At 37.0% G+C, this 14,314-nt stretch overlaps 1 protein-coding gene across 2 annotated transcripts in view; it reads left to right on the forward strand.

Moving 5' to 3' along the window:
- Window positions 1–12,756, forward strand: part of MMP16 (matrix metallopeptidase 16) — a 326,417-nt gene extending 313,661 nt beyond the window's left edge. For both annotated transcript variants that reach the window (XM_014610178.3, XM_019486726.2), the window contains one exon: window positions 1,337–12,756. In XM_014610178.3, the coding sequence (XP_014465664.2) occupies window positions 1,337–1,671 (335 nt within the window). In that variant the 3' untranslated portion in view covers window positions 1,672–12,756. The remainder of the gene's footprint in view (window positions 1–1,336) is intronic.
- The last annotated feature ends 1,558 nt before the right edge of the window (window positions 12,757–14,314 follow it).

Below are 14,314 nucleotides of genomic sequence, written 5' to 3' on the forward strand. Positions count from 1 at the left end.
GTGCATTAGAACCCATTGTGCATTATTGCTGGGGTGGAGAGGGTGAAACCCATAGGGCTGGGAAATTGCAGCTGGTGCACTCTCCCTTTCTTAGGGGTTTCATGCACCCTCAAAGTTGGCAGATTATAGCAGCTGTGATCTCCCAGCCCTGAGAGTCTGAGTCACCTCAGTTACAGGACTCGCAGCCCTGATTGGGCATGGTGCACCTCTGTGGCTGAGAGTCCCATCAGCTGATGGGCCTCCCACCCACTGGGGAGACTCTGATACATGTGCAAGTTATAGATGCTTTGAGTTTTTTATGGCATGATAGGTACTTTGCATGTAGCTGGTTTCAAGATAATTGTGCAGTACCCTTAATGCGAAGAGGGGGCCTTAATTGTTATTAATCTGACTTCCCAGAAAGCATTTTCAAAATGAAAAATTCTGTCCAATCCATCTTATTTTTCCCAGTGACCTTTAGCACTGTAGGAAATAACTTGAGACCTATAAAGTAAAGATAAGGGCCTTTCCTGCTGTTTGCATTCAGTTGACAAACAGTAGGAAGATGTTCTTCCTTCTTGAAGGTTTATTTCATGCCAGATCAATACCATTTTTTTAAATGGGATAATAAAATTCTGAAGGTTTTTGGCAGGAAGTCAGCTTTTCTTCATTTAAGCATGTTTCATAATTATATTGGACTGCATCTGAATGATCAAATACCAGCTCCCCACAGAAAATTTGAGGCTAGGTACACCTGTTTTCTCTTGACAACACTGTTGTTAGTTCACATAGTGAACATAGTGCTTCTTGTTTCTGAAGTACATCAGTAAGCTGAAATGGAATTGAAGGTGGTCAGTTCTCATTTCAAACTAGGTTGGCACATTGTTGAAATGTGTTTGAATGGACCTTCTATAAAGAGAAGGACTGGAACTTCTTAAAGTGTTGGGACTCAGCCCTGGTATAACCTTGATTAAATGTTCAATTAGTAGGAAACATTTGTTCCTGCAGTTGTTCAAAATGGTTTCTCTGGGATTCCTTCCTCAGTATGTCAACAGATAAAAGACTTGATCCCAGCTTAATCAAATAAGAACCGTGAAATCTAAGAATTTTTCCAAAAATGAATGAGGTTCTTCCTTGAACACTAATCTGGACAAGAGGTTTCTTGGGAGCCATATACCTATTGCCAAGAACAAAAAGCTCCCAATTCTAAAATATAGTTCACTAATCCATGTAACTTTATTTTCTAGATTCTGAGGCTATAAAATAATTCAGTGGCATTTGTTTGTACTAAACAGCTTAACTTCAGCCTTTGTAAGTTATTGATATGACCCTGAATAATTGCACTTTTGTTTCCCAGGCTTCACATATTTCTACAAAGGAAAGGAGTACTGGAAATTCAATAACCAGATGCTCAGGGTGGAACCTGGATATCCCAGATCCATCCTCAAGGATTTTATGGGTTGTGATGGCCCAACAGACCGGGACAGAGACCGATACAGCCCTCAAGATGATGTTGATATTGTCATCAAACTGGACAACACAGCCAGCACTGTGAAAGCCATAGCCATTGTCATTCCCTGCATCCTGGCCTTGTGCCTCCTTGTCTTGGTTTACACTGTGTTCCAGTTCAAGAGGAAAGGAACACCCCGCCACATACTGTACTGCAAACGCTCTATGCAAGAGTGGGTGTGATATAGGGTTTTCTCTTTCTCCCAGGAGTTTGTGGTAACTTGAGGTTCAACACAAGAGCTGTTAAGCAGTTTCCTAGCTAGGAGTGGGCATCTGTCAGCCTGAATCAAGGCTGATCTTTAAAACCCAGGGGGTTGCCTGTCCTGCACATGAGTGGGGATTCACTCAACTAGGAAGCTTCCATGATACACAGTATCTGCCGTTTCTTCAGTCCTTTGTCTTTCTTTGTCATTCGATTCTAGGCCTTTCCTCTGCACGCTCAATACCCGATAAACTATCAGGATTAACTAATGAAGAGGAAAAAAAAAAAGAAAAGAAAAGAAAATTCTCTAATGTTTCTACTGTTTTCCCCACACAGCCTGTTCCCCTTTGAAAAGATTTTTGCTGAAAGTAATTTTTTTTTTTTTAAATATAACAACACAACAACCCATAATTGAACTTTCAGGAAAGTGTGAAGACCCAAAACAGCTTTGTCTCCAAAGAGGATTGCTTTCTGTCTGCTAGGGATATAGTCCTACACTCCTACACACAATTTTTGTCAAGTGGGAGACCTGGATGACACGCAGGACTTCAGACTGTTTGGACAGCCATTTTCCAACAAACAAGGGGCCAAAATATCTGCAATATAGTAACAGCCTTAATGATACATTTTGTGTTTTATACAGCTGTTCTGAGCTATGTCCTCAATGTTTTAACACATTTATATTCATTACAATCTTCAAACAGAACCTTTTTATTGATTTGTTTTGGTTTGTTGGTTTTCCTGCATCATTTTTTCCCGAGCTATACCAGGCCAACTGCCCAGGCCTTTCACAGGTCTGTCAGAAACGCTCATTCCAAAGCATAGCAAAAAGCAGTATGTCTCTGAAGTGGATTGCAATGAACAAAAGTGAGAGTCATGCTTTAGAGAAAAATTGACACTGGTATTACATAGGTGTAACCCTTTGAGAACTATTGGATCAGTTTTCAGAGTCCGATGGATGCTAACCTGGGTTGCCATGAAATTACAGGACTGGGCAGATGTGGTATTTGGAAATACAGGTTAAAATACATTCAGGTTTTTAAAGCAGATTTCCTGTGACTGCAAGTAAAGGTTTTTAGTTACTTGCATTATTGGTAAAAAAAATATAATATTTATAGCAAATAAATAAGAATTAAACTATATTTGCCAGCTACTTTCTGGTTAAATAAACAAAACTTATTTTAATAATGTCTAGCACTTAGACAGGATTTTTGAACCAGCTACAGTTTTATAGCTTACACATATTGAAATTCTGTTTTAAACTATGTTGCATGATAATTCAATTTGTCTTGGTACATGAATACACAAAGGTAGAGTTACAGTAACAAAAGAGAGCTAAAAATGATGACTCTGAAGTTGCATGAGTATCCTCTGGTGCATTACGTATTGCATGTTCACCACAGTTCTCAAAGGGTTAGTCAAGTCTTTGGCATTTAGCCGTACATTAAATCACTGGCAGAGCCAAGGGACCACCAAAGCATTTTGTCATCTTGTGTAATTTGTGCTAACAGCAGTATTGTCATTTTCATGTGACCTGCAGAGCAGGTTTGTATCAATATTTTTTTCCTAGAGAAAAGTCACCAACTGACAGACCTCTTTATTGATTTTAAGAGCTGCTTCTTGCAGTGATAGGCTTTACAGTCACTGGGCTGTGAACTTATTAAAGATGGTCAGAATGAATACACCCCATGAGTCAGACACCTGGCTTTTTATGAAAGCTAGGATTTGAGGGGAGTAGCTTTTGAAACAATGAACAGCTTGCCTTGAACTTGATTATTGATCTGTTGACTGTCATTACCATGTTAAACATTGTCTTCTGTGAACAGTTTCACTGTCTGAATTTCCTTAAAGTGTACCATCCTATGTCTTTGCTCTTTGACCTTTAACTTGCTAACTGGCACAAACTGAAGGGAATCTGATGTTACAAATCAGTTTTGATTGTTTTTTTCTTTTTCAAAGGCCTGATATTCATTATCCAAGGTTATAGAAAGCATTGAACTGTTTTCTTAGAAAAGGAAGTGACAGCAACAAAATATTTATGGTAGATCTGTAGATGGATATTTGCTATGTATACATGCACACTCTAAAAATGAACTACAGTAGAAGTGAATTTTTATTAGCTTGAATACAATTTTCAGTATAAAATGAGTCATTTCTACAAATAAGTAGTTATTAATGACAAACATATAGGAAAAATACTAAAATACTTGAAACAGTCAGCACTGACTTTTACATAAAACAAAATTTTTATACTAGAGTCAACCAATTTCTTACTGATTTCCTAATCTACATTACTAGATCATTTTTTAGAGAGTGTAGGTATATATACATATATATATATATTATTATTTTGGTAATGGATAGCTTGACTCCCTTGAATTTATATTTATATTGAGCATAGCATGAAAAAATAGTATGCCTTTTTGTTCAATTACATGATTTGATTTTGATTTGAGGACTTATTTTAAGATCATATGTGGCATGCTATAAAGCATTGCAAACTGTTATTTCTTAGAGCATAAACAGATTTATGTACGTACAGCTAAAAAAATGAACAGTTAGAAAAGAGGTATAGTTTTACAGTAAATATGCAATGCAGGTGGCATTATGGAGATGTTTTGTAGAGGTACTGTATACTGTATGTTAGAAGTGCACCAGTATCAGCCCATAGCATTGCTGCCATAAATCCATTTCAGTTGTTGCTGAAAATTTAGAGTTTAGTCATAGTTACAGAGCATAGGATAATATTTACTGCACATCAGCTCATTCAGTAAATTCAAAAGACTATGCCTGTCTGTCATATATTTTTAATCCACTGAGTGACTTCTCTTGTCAGCAAACAGCTATAAATTTATGTTCTGCTACAGACAGAACAAAATAATTCATACTTTTCCTGATTTTACCCCTTGGATAGTTGGTGGAAAACACTGACAAAAGTATTTAATCTGCATTTGATTTTCCTCTGCAATAGAAAAACTAAACAATGTGATATTTTCTTTAAAACAGAACACCATTTTATCTGTTTTCTGACTCACCTGGAGATTTCACTTCATTTTCAAAGTCTCTCTCACGGCAGCTTTGACTTTTTGTGCAACTATTTCCCTAAGGATAAGGAAATGCTGAGCATGTTGACTTGTGCATTGATAGGGTAACAAAAATGTTTGTATTTGGAGAATTTAACTTACAGTAATTATGCAGAAAGGTAAGTGTGATAATCTAGTGCTTGGTACAACATAGATAAATGAATGCATAATAACTTGATTCTTCAGTCTATTTTCTTTTACTTAAAAGTGCATATATATATAATTATATACAGAGAGAGGGATAATAAGAGCATTGTACTGGCATGTTTATGCCATACAGGCTAAGGTTGTCTCAGCATTTCTATGGTATACTTCTATTTTCAATAGGTTATAACACAGCCATTAAAATTTGCTTCAGGCTTAAAGATCTAGGAGTAATTTGTGTTTGGCCTAGTATCCAAAATATGTGTGTGTTTGTTTTAAATTTAGGTGTTCAGCACAAATACATTTTTTTACTGGGTTTAGTTTTGACCTTGTATAAGTCAAAAACAATTTATAATTTAATAAAATGAAATTTGATAAACAGTCGGGACCCAGTAGGATCTAGAATTATTAGCATCAAGGGGGGAAATAAAATACCTGCTTTCAGTTCTGAAATTCTGGTTACTGGTCATGTTCAGTAACATTTTTCATAATGTTTTTAATAGACATCTCCATATTAATATTGTTACAATCCATATTATGAATAACTGTAATATGAAAAATAAGTTTCATCAATCTGCTACAGGCTATCAAACTGAATGTAGTGGGTTGCTTAAATCTAGAGTCCAATGTCTGTGTTATGCAGGAGGTCAGATGATCATAATGGTCCTTTCTGGCCTTCTAACCTATGAATTTATGAAAAAAGTTATTTACTATCTGCAGAAATTAACTTTTACCAGAAAAGAAATTTAAGAAAATATGTATGCCTACGTTTACTTGATGGGCTGGAATGGAGATTCAAAAGGGCTCCAAAGGAGCCCTTTCAAATCTCCTAAATAAGTACAATACACATTTTATAACATCCTATGGACAATTTTTCTTTATTTACCTTTTTCAGAGAAGGGTTGGGGGATCATGTTATAAATCTTAAAAAACAAAAGAAGAAAAGGTTTAGTTATGAAACAAATGACAAGAGGTAGGAAACTTCAGAGTTAAGAGCCAGACTCCCTTTATCTCATAACCTGGTTTATGTTTTACTCTCCTCCCAGAATCCCTATCCCAATAAGAATAAACTATAAGATTTAACTTCAAATTCCTCAGCTTAGCTTATGTCACAGTTAGTTAAATGTCATTTTTGGTACTTAATTATATCAAATCAAATTCTGGCTTGTTGGTTGGAAAAAGTGCATAGAGCAGAAAAGTAGATCTGCCTAGAAGCAATGAAAGCACAACATTTTTATTTAGCTTTTTTCACATTTGTATTCTTGATGGGGCAAGGCTTGAAAAGACACATAACGGACTCGGCAGTGCATGCTCCATACATTATGCATTCAACTGTCGCATGCATGGCAAAAGAAATTGAAACCATCACAGTAGGACCAGACTAAAGCACAATATCAGGGGGTCTCTCTGCTGCAGACCCATATCCCATGTAAATTCAGGCTTGACCTATCTGCTAGTTTGGCATTGGGTCCAGAAATGGACGATGCTATGTTGAGGCAGAACAACATCTAGCTGGGGTCATCTAAACCCAGCACTCTTTCCTGCCTATGCAGGGGGTCGGACTCGATGATCTATTGAGGTCCCTTCCGACCCTAACATCTATGAATCTATGAACTTCATTCACCCATTTAAGAAGACAAGAAAAGGAACCAACAACAGGACCAGTAGTTTTCTACGTGTATATGTGACCTTTTGGCTATACTACTTAGAGTCCCACAAACAAATGACTGCAGCACCATCAGCTACCTAAAAAGGCATCCTTAGAAAGGGCAGCATGGCCAGCTGTCTAACTGGAGGTCAAATTAGGATGTAAATCATATAGTTCCCAGGCATATACTAAGGAACTGATAGTCACAATTAGTGATACAGCAAAATCATTATTGACACACACTGTAACACTGAACATACTTTATTAGTTCACAGTATGCTGCTTGTAGTGGCATAATAGTGGCCATTTAAGATGAGGCTGATTCCGTGGAGTGCATGCATACACACACACAACACCTGTATAAAAGTAGCAACCATGGCATACTCAATGTAGATCAACAGAGCTTTTCTTATTATGCTCCTATTACTAAACATCATGATAACACATGATCATTTCTCATCTGTCTTTTTCATTCTTGTGTCCTGCCTAATAGTTGGCACAAAGGTTGAGCTGATATGGAGAGGCATTGGTATCAGTTGAAGTGTTGCACCCAATAACCAGTATTAACAGTCATGATCAGAATGTCACCATCACTAGTTTCATGTAATAGCTGACCCCAGGGCATGTTCTACTGTCACACAATGTAGATACCGTATGTTGGAATGTTATATGATACATATATGAATAGCTAAGAAAGCTCACTGATGATATGAGTTCCAGATGCCTGAGGAACATTAGTATGTCACTATTGTAATTGCTGCCTTACCTTACCAGTGCCTAAGACCATTGTTCCAAAGTTAACCATAGAAACATGCTTAGGAAATACCTCTTTCTCCTATGTTTTAGCATATCGGTTACCAATTCTCGTCAGTTTGTTAATATTTGTGAACGCAAAGTGAATGCAAAATTATTAGATACAGCATCCCCTGGTATGGAACACACACTGAGCATAGGCATGGTATTGAAAACCTTATGCACTACTGTAGTCTTGCAGTGTGTGATCAAGGAAGTGCTACAGAATGATGAAACTGAACACACCAGTAATAGCTACTAAAACAAGTATAACTAGAGAGTACCACCTATACCTCCCTATTCATGCACTGCAGTGTGGAAAGGATACCACAGGAAAAACACACACATCGTAACTCTTACATACTACTCTTTCTGCCTAGAAAGCTATGCAGCATGGCTTCATAAGCTTGTGCATAATGGCAGCATCCACAGATCATTATTGGAATGAGCAATCCACACTAACCATGGAGTTTTGATTAGTCAGTAGTAATCCTGACCTTGTAAAACTACAGGATCTCATATTTAAAAATGGCTGTTCCATGGCATCAGCAACAGTGACATGTGGCCACTCATCAGCATGTCTTTTTTTCCTTTTCCTTAATGTTTAGGTGGGGTGCAAACCTGAATTTAGCATCTCTTATCAGTCAATTCTTGCAGTTATAATGTACAATGAACAGTTGCTCCTATTTCATTAAATGATACTAATATATAAAATAATACTACTTATTCAATGGCCTGTCCCCCCAGTGCAATCTGCAGCAACATCCTTTCACATCCTTTCAAGTGGTCTAATAAATAAATGCCATTTTTGCTTTCCCTTTGTATCAATTTGGGGATGTGTTCAGATATCCATGTAACAACTCTGTATGGGACACTCCAGAAAAAAATGAGGTATCACTGTCTGATAATACATCTCATCTCTCACCCATTAGGAACACCATACTTTCAAATCAGTCCCCTGCTAATAGAAGTTGAGCATTTACAAAAGATAGTGAGTCACATTGTACAGTCACATTTTTTTCTGATACTAAAATCTCATTGCACTCACATACTAAAGCTCTACATTCATGACATAGATAGTCACATATACTGTACTCCCATCAGTTTTTAATCATGTATATACTGTAGTGACCCTTAATAGGTAGTTTGGCACCACCATGCCAAACTACCTATGGCCATGACAAACCAGTTTGTTATTCCTAATTTGAGATGAAGCATAGTGGTCAGCAGTATAAATTAATTACTAATAGTGCTCACACTCTCGTATGGAATGATACCTGGGCATATCTAAGTAAGCGCTATTAGAAAATGGCATACATTGAATTTAAGTGCAAACTGGTACACCCACCATTTGTGCTTTTCATAGCCATTGCCACATAAATATGAAAGCTGACCTGCTATTCCTGATCACATTATCTCAGCAATGCCAGTAATGTTTGACTCCTTGTTTACGGTCCAATAAAAGATATCACCTACAAAAATCCTTGCTTTTTGCATATTTTCTGGAGCACCAAGGCTACATCACTCCAGCATGACCACTCCTTGCTTATGTCAAGTGTCTCACTGTATAAAAAGGATAAGTGCATTAGGATGACAATCACAATGGGATTCATTCCAGAAGACGTCAATGGCCAGTAGTGCTGTTGTGATCATATACTACCTTAACTGTCATGATGAGACTACATTTCATATATGCGTGATGTAAATTCTGGTTTGTGTCTACATACCTAAATGCTCCCTAAAGAAAGCGTATGAGCAACCGATATCAAACCATGGCCATACCCCTAAAGCTAAGCACTACAAATTTCAGTACCCTACAATGGCCACTGTTGCTTATTAACATCTGTGGTGACTTGAATTGGAAGTAATTGAGGTAATATTATTAAAATCATGTTACCATCATTCTCATGTTAAACACTGATACACAATTTGGACAAGATTCCAGTTTTCAAGAATTCCACAGTGGTATCAAACATCTACTATTCAATATTTATCCAGTTGACATTGCTTTATTTCTATAACACTCTTGGTGAAACATCTACAACTAAGGTTCACTCAATATTACTGTCTTATTTGTGGCTGGATGGAAACAAGCCTATAGAATTATACTGGTGTCTCTATCCTCATTGTACAAAATATGTAGCCCCTTAGTTTTGAGAGTGGTAGTCCTTGGTTCACAATTGTGATAAATGCAGGTGATAAATGCAGTTATGCACCTTCACCCTGAATTAACCTATTCATGAACTGTTTCTTCCATTTTTGCCAGTGTCCATAGCTGAGTCAAACAGGCATTCATTCATTTCAAAAGATGCTGACAGACATAAAAGTATTAGCATGGGCACCTGATCATTATGCTTTTCTAGGAGAAGATATGAACCAGCAAAAAGAAAAATTTAGCCCCCTGCCTGAAACCAAGTTTGACAGGAATAAAGAAACCTAATTTTAATTGCCCAGAGTTGCCTTCAACCACTCTCTTGAAAATTTTATATAAAATGTATACTAGAGAAAGTCTACTAGAACATCAGTATCAATTGGTTATTGAGTATGGGCCTAATCTCTTTTAGGCTATCACTAAGCAACAATGGGCACCAACAACAATGCCTCCAATATTGTTCCCACTTGATGTTATTAACCATGAAGTGAAAAGGTGGCAGCAAGCCCAAGGGCTCTTTAACACACTAACCATAAAACTGACTGAAAATGTACTAGAGAGAACTTGACATTTATCCACTCCAGCCACAGATCTTTCCCCATAGATTTGATTAAGCCAATTTTAATCCAAGTTTTAAAAAAACTCGTCATGGTGAGGAGCACTTGACTTAAGTATGTGCAAGCCTGTCATCCATTTTTTTTCTCCAACATACTTTTCTACAGGTTGGGTGCTTTAGCTAGAATAGTAAGACCCAACTTGTTAATTACATAGACTTGGTAGAGGAAATACAATTTTACTATCTGGCCATACAGCAGGAAAAAAAGCCTGTCAGAAAGAAATCATTTTTTTGGTCTACCAGGAGTGTGATGGTTACTATTGTTATTCAGGCACACGCTGTACAAATTTAAAGCTTCCACGCATCTTCCACTGCGATGATGCTACACAATTCAACACTCCAAACATATCCATGCCTTATGGTGCCACGTTTCTTATCTCCTGGTCTGATTTATTACATCCATGGACTCACAATTAGAGTTAAACACCCAAGTATTTGATCATGAATGTTAATGTCTGTGGGCAATTTTCATTTTCTAAGCCGTTCTAAAAAAAAAAAATGTCTTGTTCATGTTGCATTAGCCATCGCAGAGTGGATTGCTATGCTTGGTTTCACACACATTTTGTTAATGATGCTAAAGCAGCAGCATATTGTTTTGCTGTCAGTCAATTGTGGTTCACTCATGTCAGGTCTTGTGTTTGCTGACCAGTCCAGAAGCCTGTATTTCAACAGTGCTTGAATTCCTTGTGGCTCATTTCATTGTGTTTAACCTTTTTTCTTTGCACTATTTTTCCTTCTGTGCTAGGTCCTGATGCCCATCAACTGTGTTGTAGATAGGCAATCTAAAATTTTGTGACAAATTGGTTCATTCATGCACATCACCCATATTTGTTTCAGGGTTAAAGCATATTGTGCAACATTATTAGATGTAAAATGCTTTCCTGTCTAGGCATTTTGTTTTCTAATCCCTACTAATTCATACTTGATAGCATTTTTATGCACATCTCTCTGTGGCAATTGCTACCACACATAAGGGTTCAGGACACTGGCAATGTTAACTTACATCTTTCAGGGACGGCCACGTCTGGATGTTGTAGGTTTATAGTGTGACAGAAACGTTTCTGGATGGACAGAAGCTGGTTGGAAGATTGAATGTCTGCTCCTTGCCAACTCTGGTTAGGGGCTAAAGTATCTGATACAGGGCCTGGCTTTGCACAGGAAGTTGTCAGTCAGGGTTTAGCATGTATTTATTTGATAGGTTTGCATTGTTTTGCATACTCTTTTTGTGTCTACTGCTGGTTCCTGAATGGCATATATCCTGCTTACCCTGCAAGCTTTCTGCCCTGCTATCTGTCATAACTTGATTGCCTCTTCAGTTCTGGTTGTTACATGTCGGGCTGATCTTAGCAGCTTTTAGTTTTCCATCTAGTTCCCATTAGCTGCTCAATATGGTACTTGCTTCAAAAACTAATTTGGTCCTGGCACGTTAAGTACAGGTTAATATTTCTTTCCATGTTGTGGTGTGTTTGCTTTACTCCCATCTCTGAGATAAAATTAGCAATCTCAGTGAGGTTTTCATATGTGGACATGGCTTTTGGTATGGTTAGGATAGATTTGCATGTATTTTTACACATAACATAACCCACATTTGGATAAACCATGACTCTTTTCAAGCTCTGCTCTCTGACCCACACAGCAGTTGATCAGATAATTTTACAAAGTCCTACAAATATTTCAGAATATAAAGATAATGATTTCATAGCGTGCTGCACATTTTCTCACCATATTCTTTTTTGCTGCATTGACACATATGCATTTCATGCCAGAATTAGCCTCATGTGTGTTAGCAAAAAAAGTAACGAGCATTTACTGGCTTTTTGCAACTAAATTTCATCTTATTATATTATATATATATGTATTTTTTTTGGATCACACAGCATTCTATACAGTAACCTTTTTATAACTGGCATATGTTATTCTTTCAGGTAGCTTCTACTGACAAACACAAAGCTTGTTTGTGTGCAAATGCAAGGCTGACTAAATGGTGCTAAAGTGTATTATGACTGTCAGATATAATCAGGCAAAATTTTGTGGTGCTTAGACTGATTTTTTTCATTGATTTTATTAATCAATGCATTGAACAGTGTTTTATTATACACAAATTGTCTTTTATTAGTAAACCAAGGCCTCATAGTGCATTGTTAAATGGGTTAATTAATCTACGTAACAGCTCACCAAGCTATTATCTCTTTAACTCCTTATAATGTTGCGTCATTAAAGGTCAAGGGGTCATGATATTAATTGCATTGCTGTAGACCATTAACATGACTGAACATTTTCAACAAAGAACTTATGTTTACAATGCTATAACCCTTTGACTGCTGCGGCAACCTTTAACCACAAAAAAGTCACATGCTAGAATCATCACTATGGTTCTTGCCATGGCAATCAAAGAGTTAAGGGCTGTGCAGTGATTTGTTTTATATTTATTAATTTATATTTATTTTTGTTTTCATTCGAGGAGGGGGGATTGGGATAGGGCAGTTCTTGTCTGCTGTAAGTGTCTTAACCAAGGGAAGGGGTAAAATGGCTTTTTTATACTATTGCATCTTATGTACTTACCATCGTTTCATTGTGTTGTAATTAAAAAAAATTCTGTCAATAAATACGAAAACAGAAAAAAAAACGTTTCTTAAAGGCATTATGTTTTTATTCATTCTGTATTACTCTATGTGGTTCCATTACCACTCCTTGGGTCCCATATGAAACTGTAGCCAACCACAACACCAAGGAAGAAAAGGAAGCCGACAATGACACCGCTTAAAGATCCTCTGCTTGTCTCTGCATGCAAACTGGGAAGAAACACTTAATTTTCTAACAAAAGCTGAAAAGGAAGCATGAGACAGAAGATAAGAACACATTTTTTACAGAGGATAAGAACACATCGTAAATGGAGAGATTGTGATAACACCCTGTGGGCCTTTAGTTTTAACCACCATAAAAGTTGTATAAAGAGCTGATTTTTTCAATTTCCTGGGTGAAAGGAAAAAAATGCTAGAATCAGTGTAAATGAAAAATGGAGTCTGATTGCTCAGATTGGGGGAAATAGCTGAAGAGACTTCTAACTGAACACTGCATTTCCTGAAGTAGTTTTCATATGGGGGAGTATTCATATATGCTCACGGGTCTGTAAATAAAATGTGGTGAAGGCACTGGATATATGAGCTCTTGTAACATTCAGACCAGGGGCTTGATGTGGTCTAGGTTCCTTCTGTGTCACCAGAAATTTACTTCTTTTCAGGTCATAAGGAGTTGAAGAATGTGATGTGTGTGCATTCAAACACATTTCCTTTGGGAAGCCAGGAACATAGCCAAAACTATTGGAAACAAGCTGAAGGCTGTAGTACTTCCAAAGCTTGAGAGTTTCTGACAGTTGCAAGAGGAGTTTTGTTGGGGGATGATCCAGCACTGCAGAGCAAACTCCAACCAAGTCTCTGACCTACCACAAACCTCATCACTTTTCATTCTAGATGGAAAACACAGCTGCTTGCCTCGTTCTTTGCTAATATTATTTTTTAAATCCATGCATGGTTTTTCCACTTCAGGAAAAGAAGAGAGACAAAGAATGAACCCTGGTGAATAGATGCTGATCATGTCACTCAATACTATATAAGAAGTTGTTCACATACTACAATAATGAGCACAGTATAAATCCATAGAAAAATAGAAAAGTCATTACTGGAGCTGAATCTGGAAAGAACCTGATAAATGGAATAGCAATTATGAATAGAACGGCAAGGAGAATATTGACCCTGAGGTTGCTTAAAATCAAATATTTCAAAAACAAAAGGCTTTTGGTTAATTTAGGACATCAAAAGCTGAAAAGCCTGCTAGTAACAAGTCCAGTGAATCATAACACAAGAGTGCTAATGTGTCAGTTAAGAGTCCAAAAATTGTTTCCAGTTTTATCTTGTTTTTATATGCTTATTATTCTCAGAAATATTTGTTTTTTATGGTTGAAATTTTGCAGAATCAAGGAAGACTTTATTTTGGGCAAATATAGGAGTTTGGTCTTCAGGAATTGTTTCTTCTTATAAAGTTCAGGTTATCTAATCAGGAGATAGAAACAATACTCTGTGATGTAGGTGATCCATCAGATATCATGTATTGTGAGTAACAAATATTTATAATGACACCTTACCGACAACCCACGGGCTACTTGTTCAAACAATTGCAAACAGTGAATAAA

The sequence above is a fragment of the Alligator mississippiensis genome, chromosome 3 (genome assembly GCF_030867095.1).
Source record: "Alligator mississippiensis isolate rAllMis1 chromosome 3, rAllMis1, whole genome shotgun sequence".
Lineage (NCBI taxonomy): Eukaryota > Metazoa > Chordata > Crocodylia > Alligatoridae > Alligator > Alligator mississippiensis.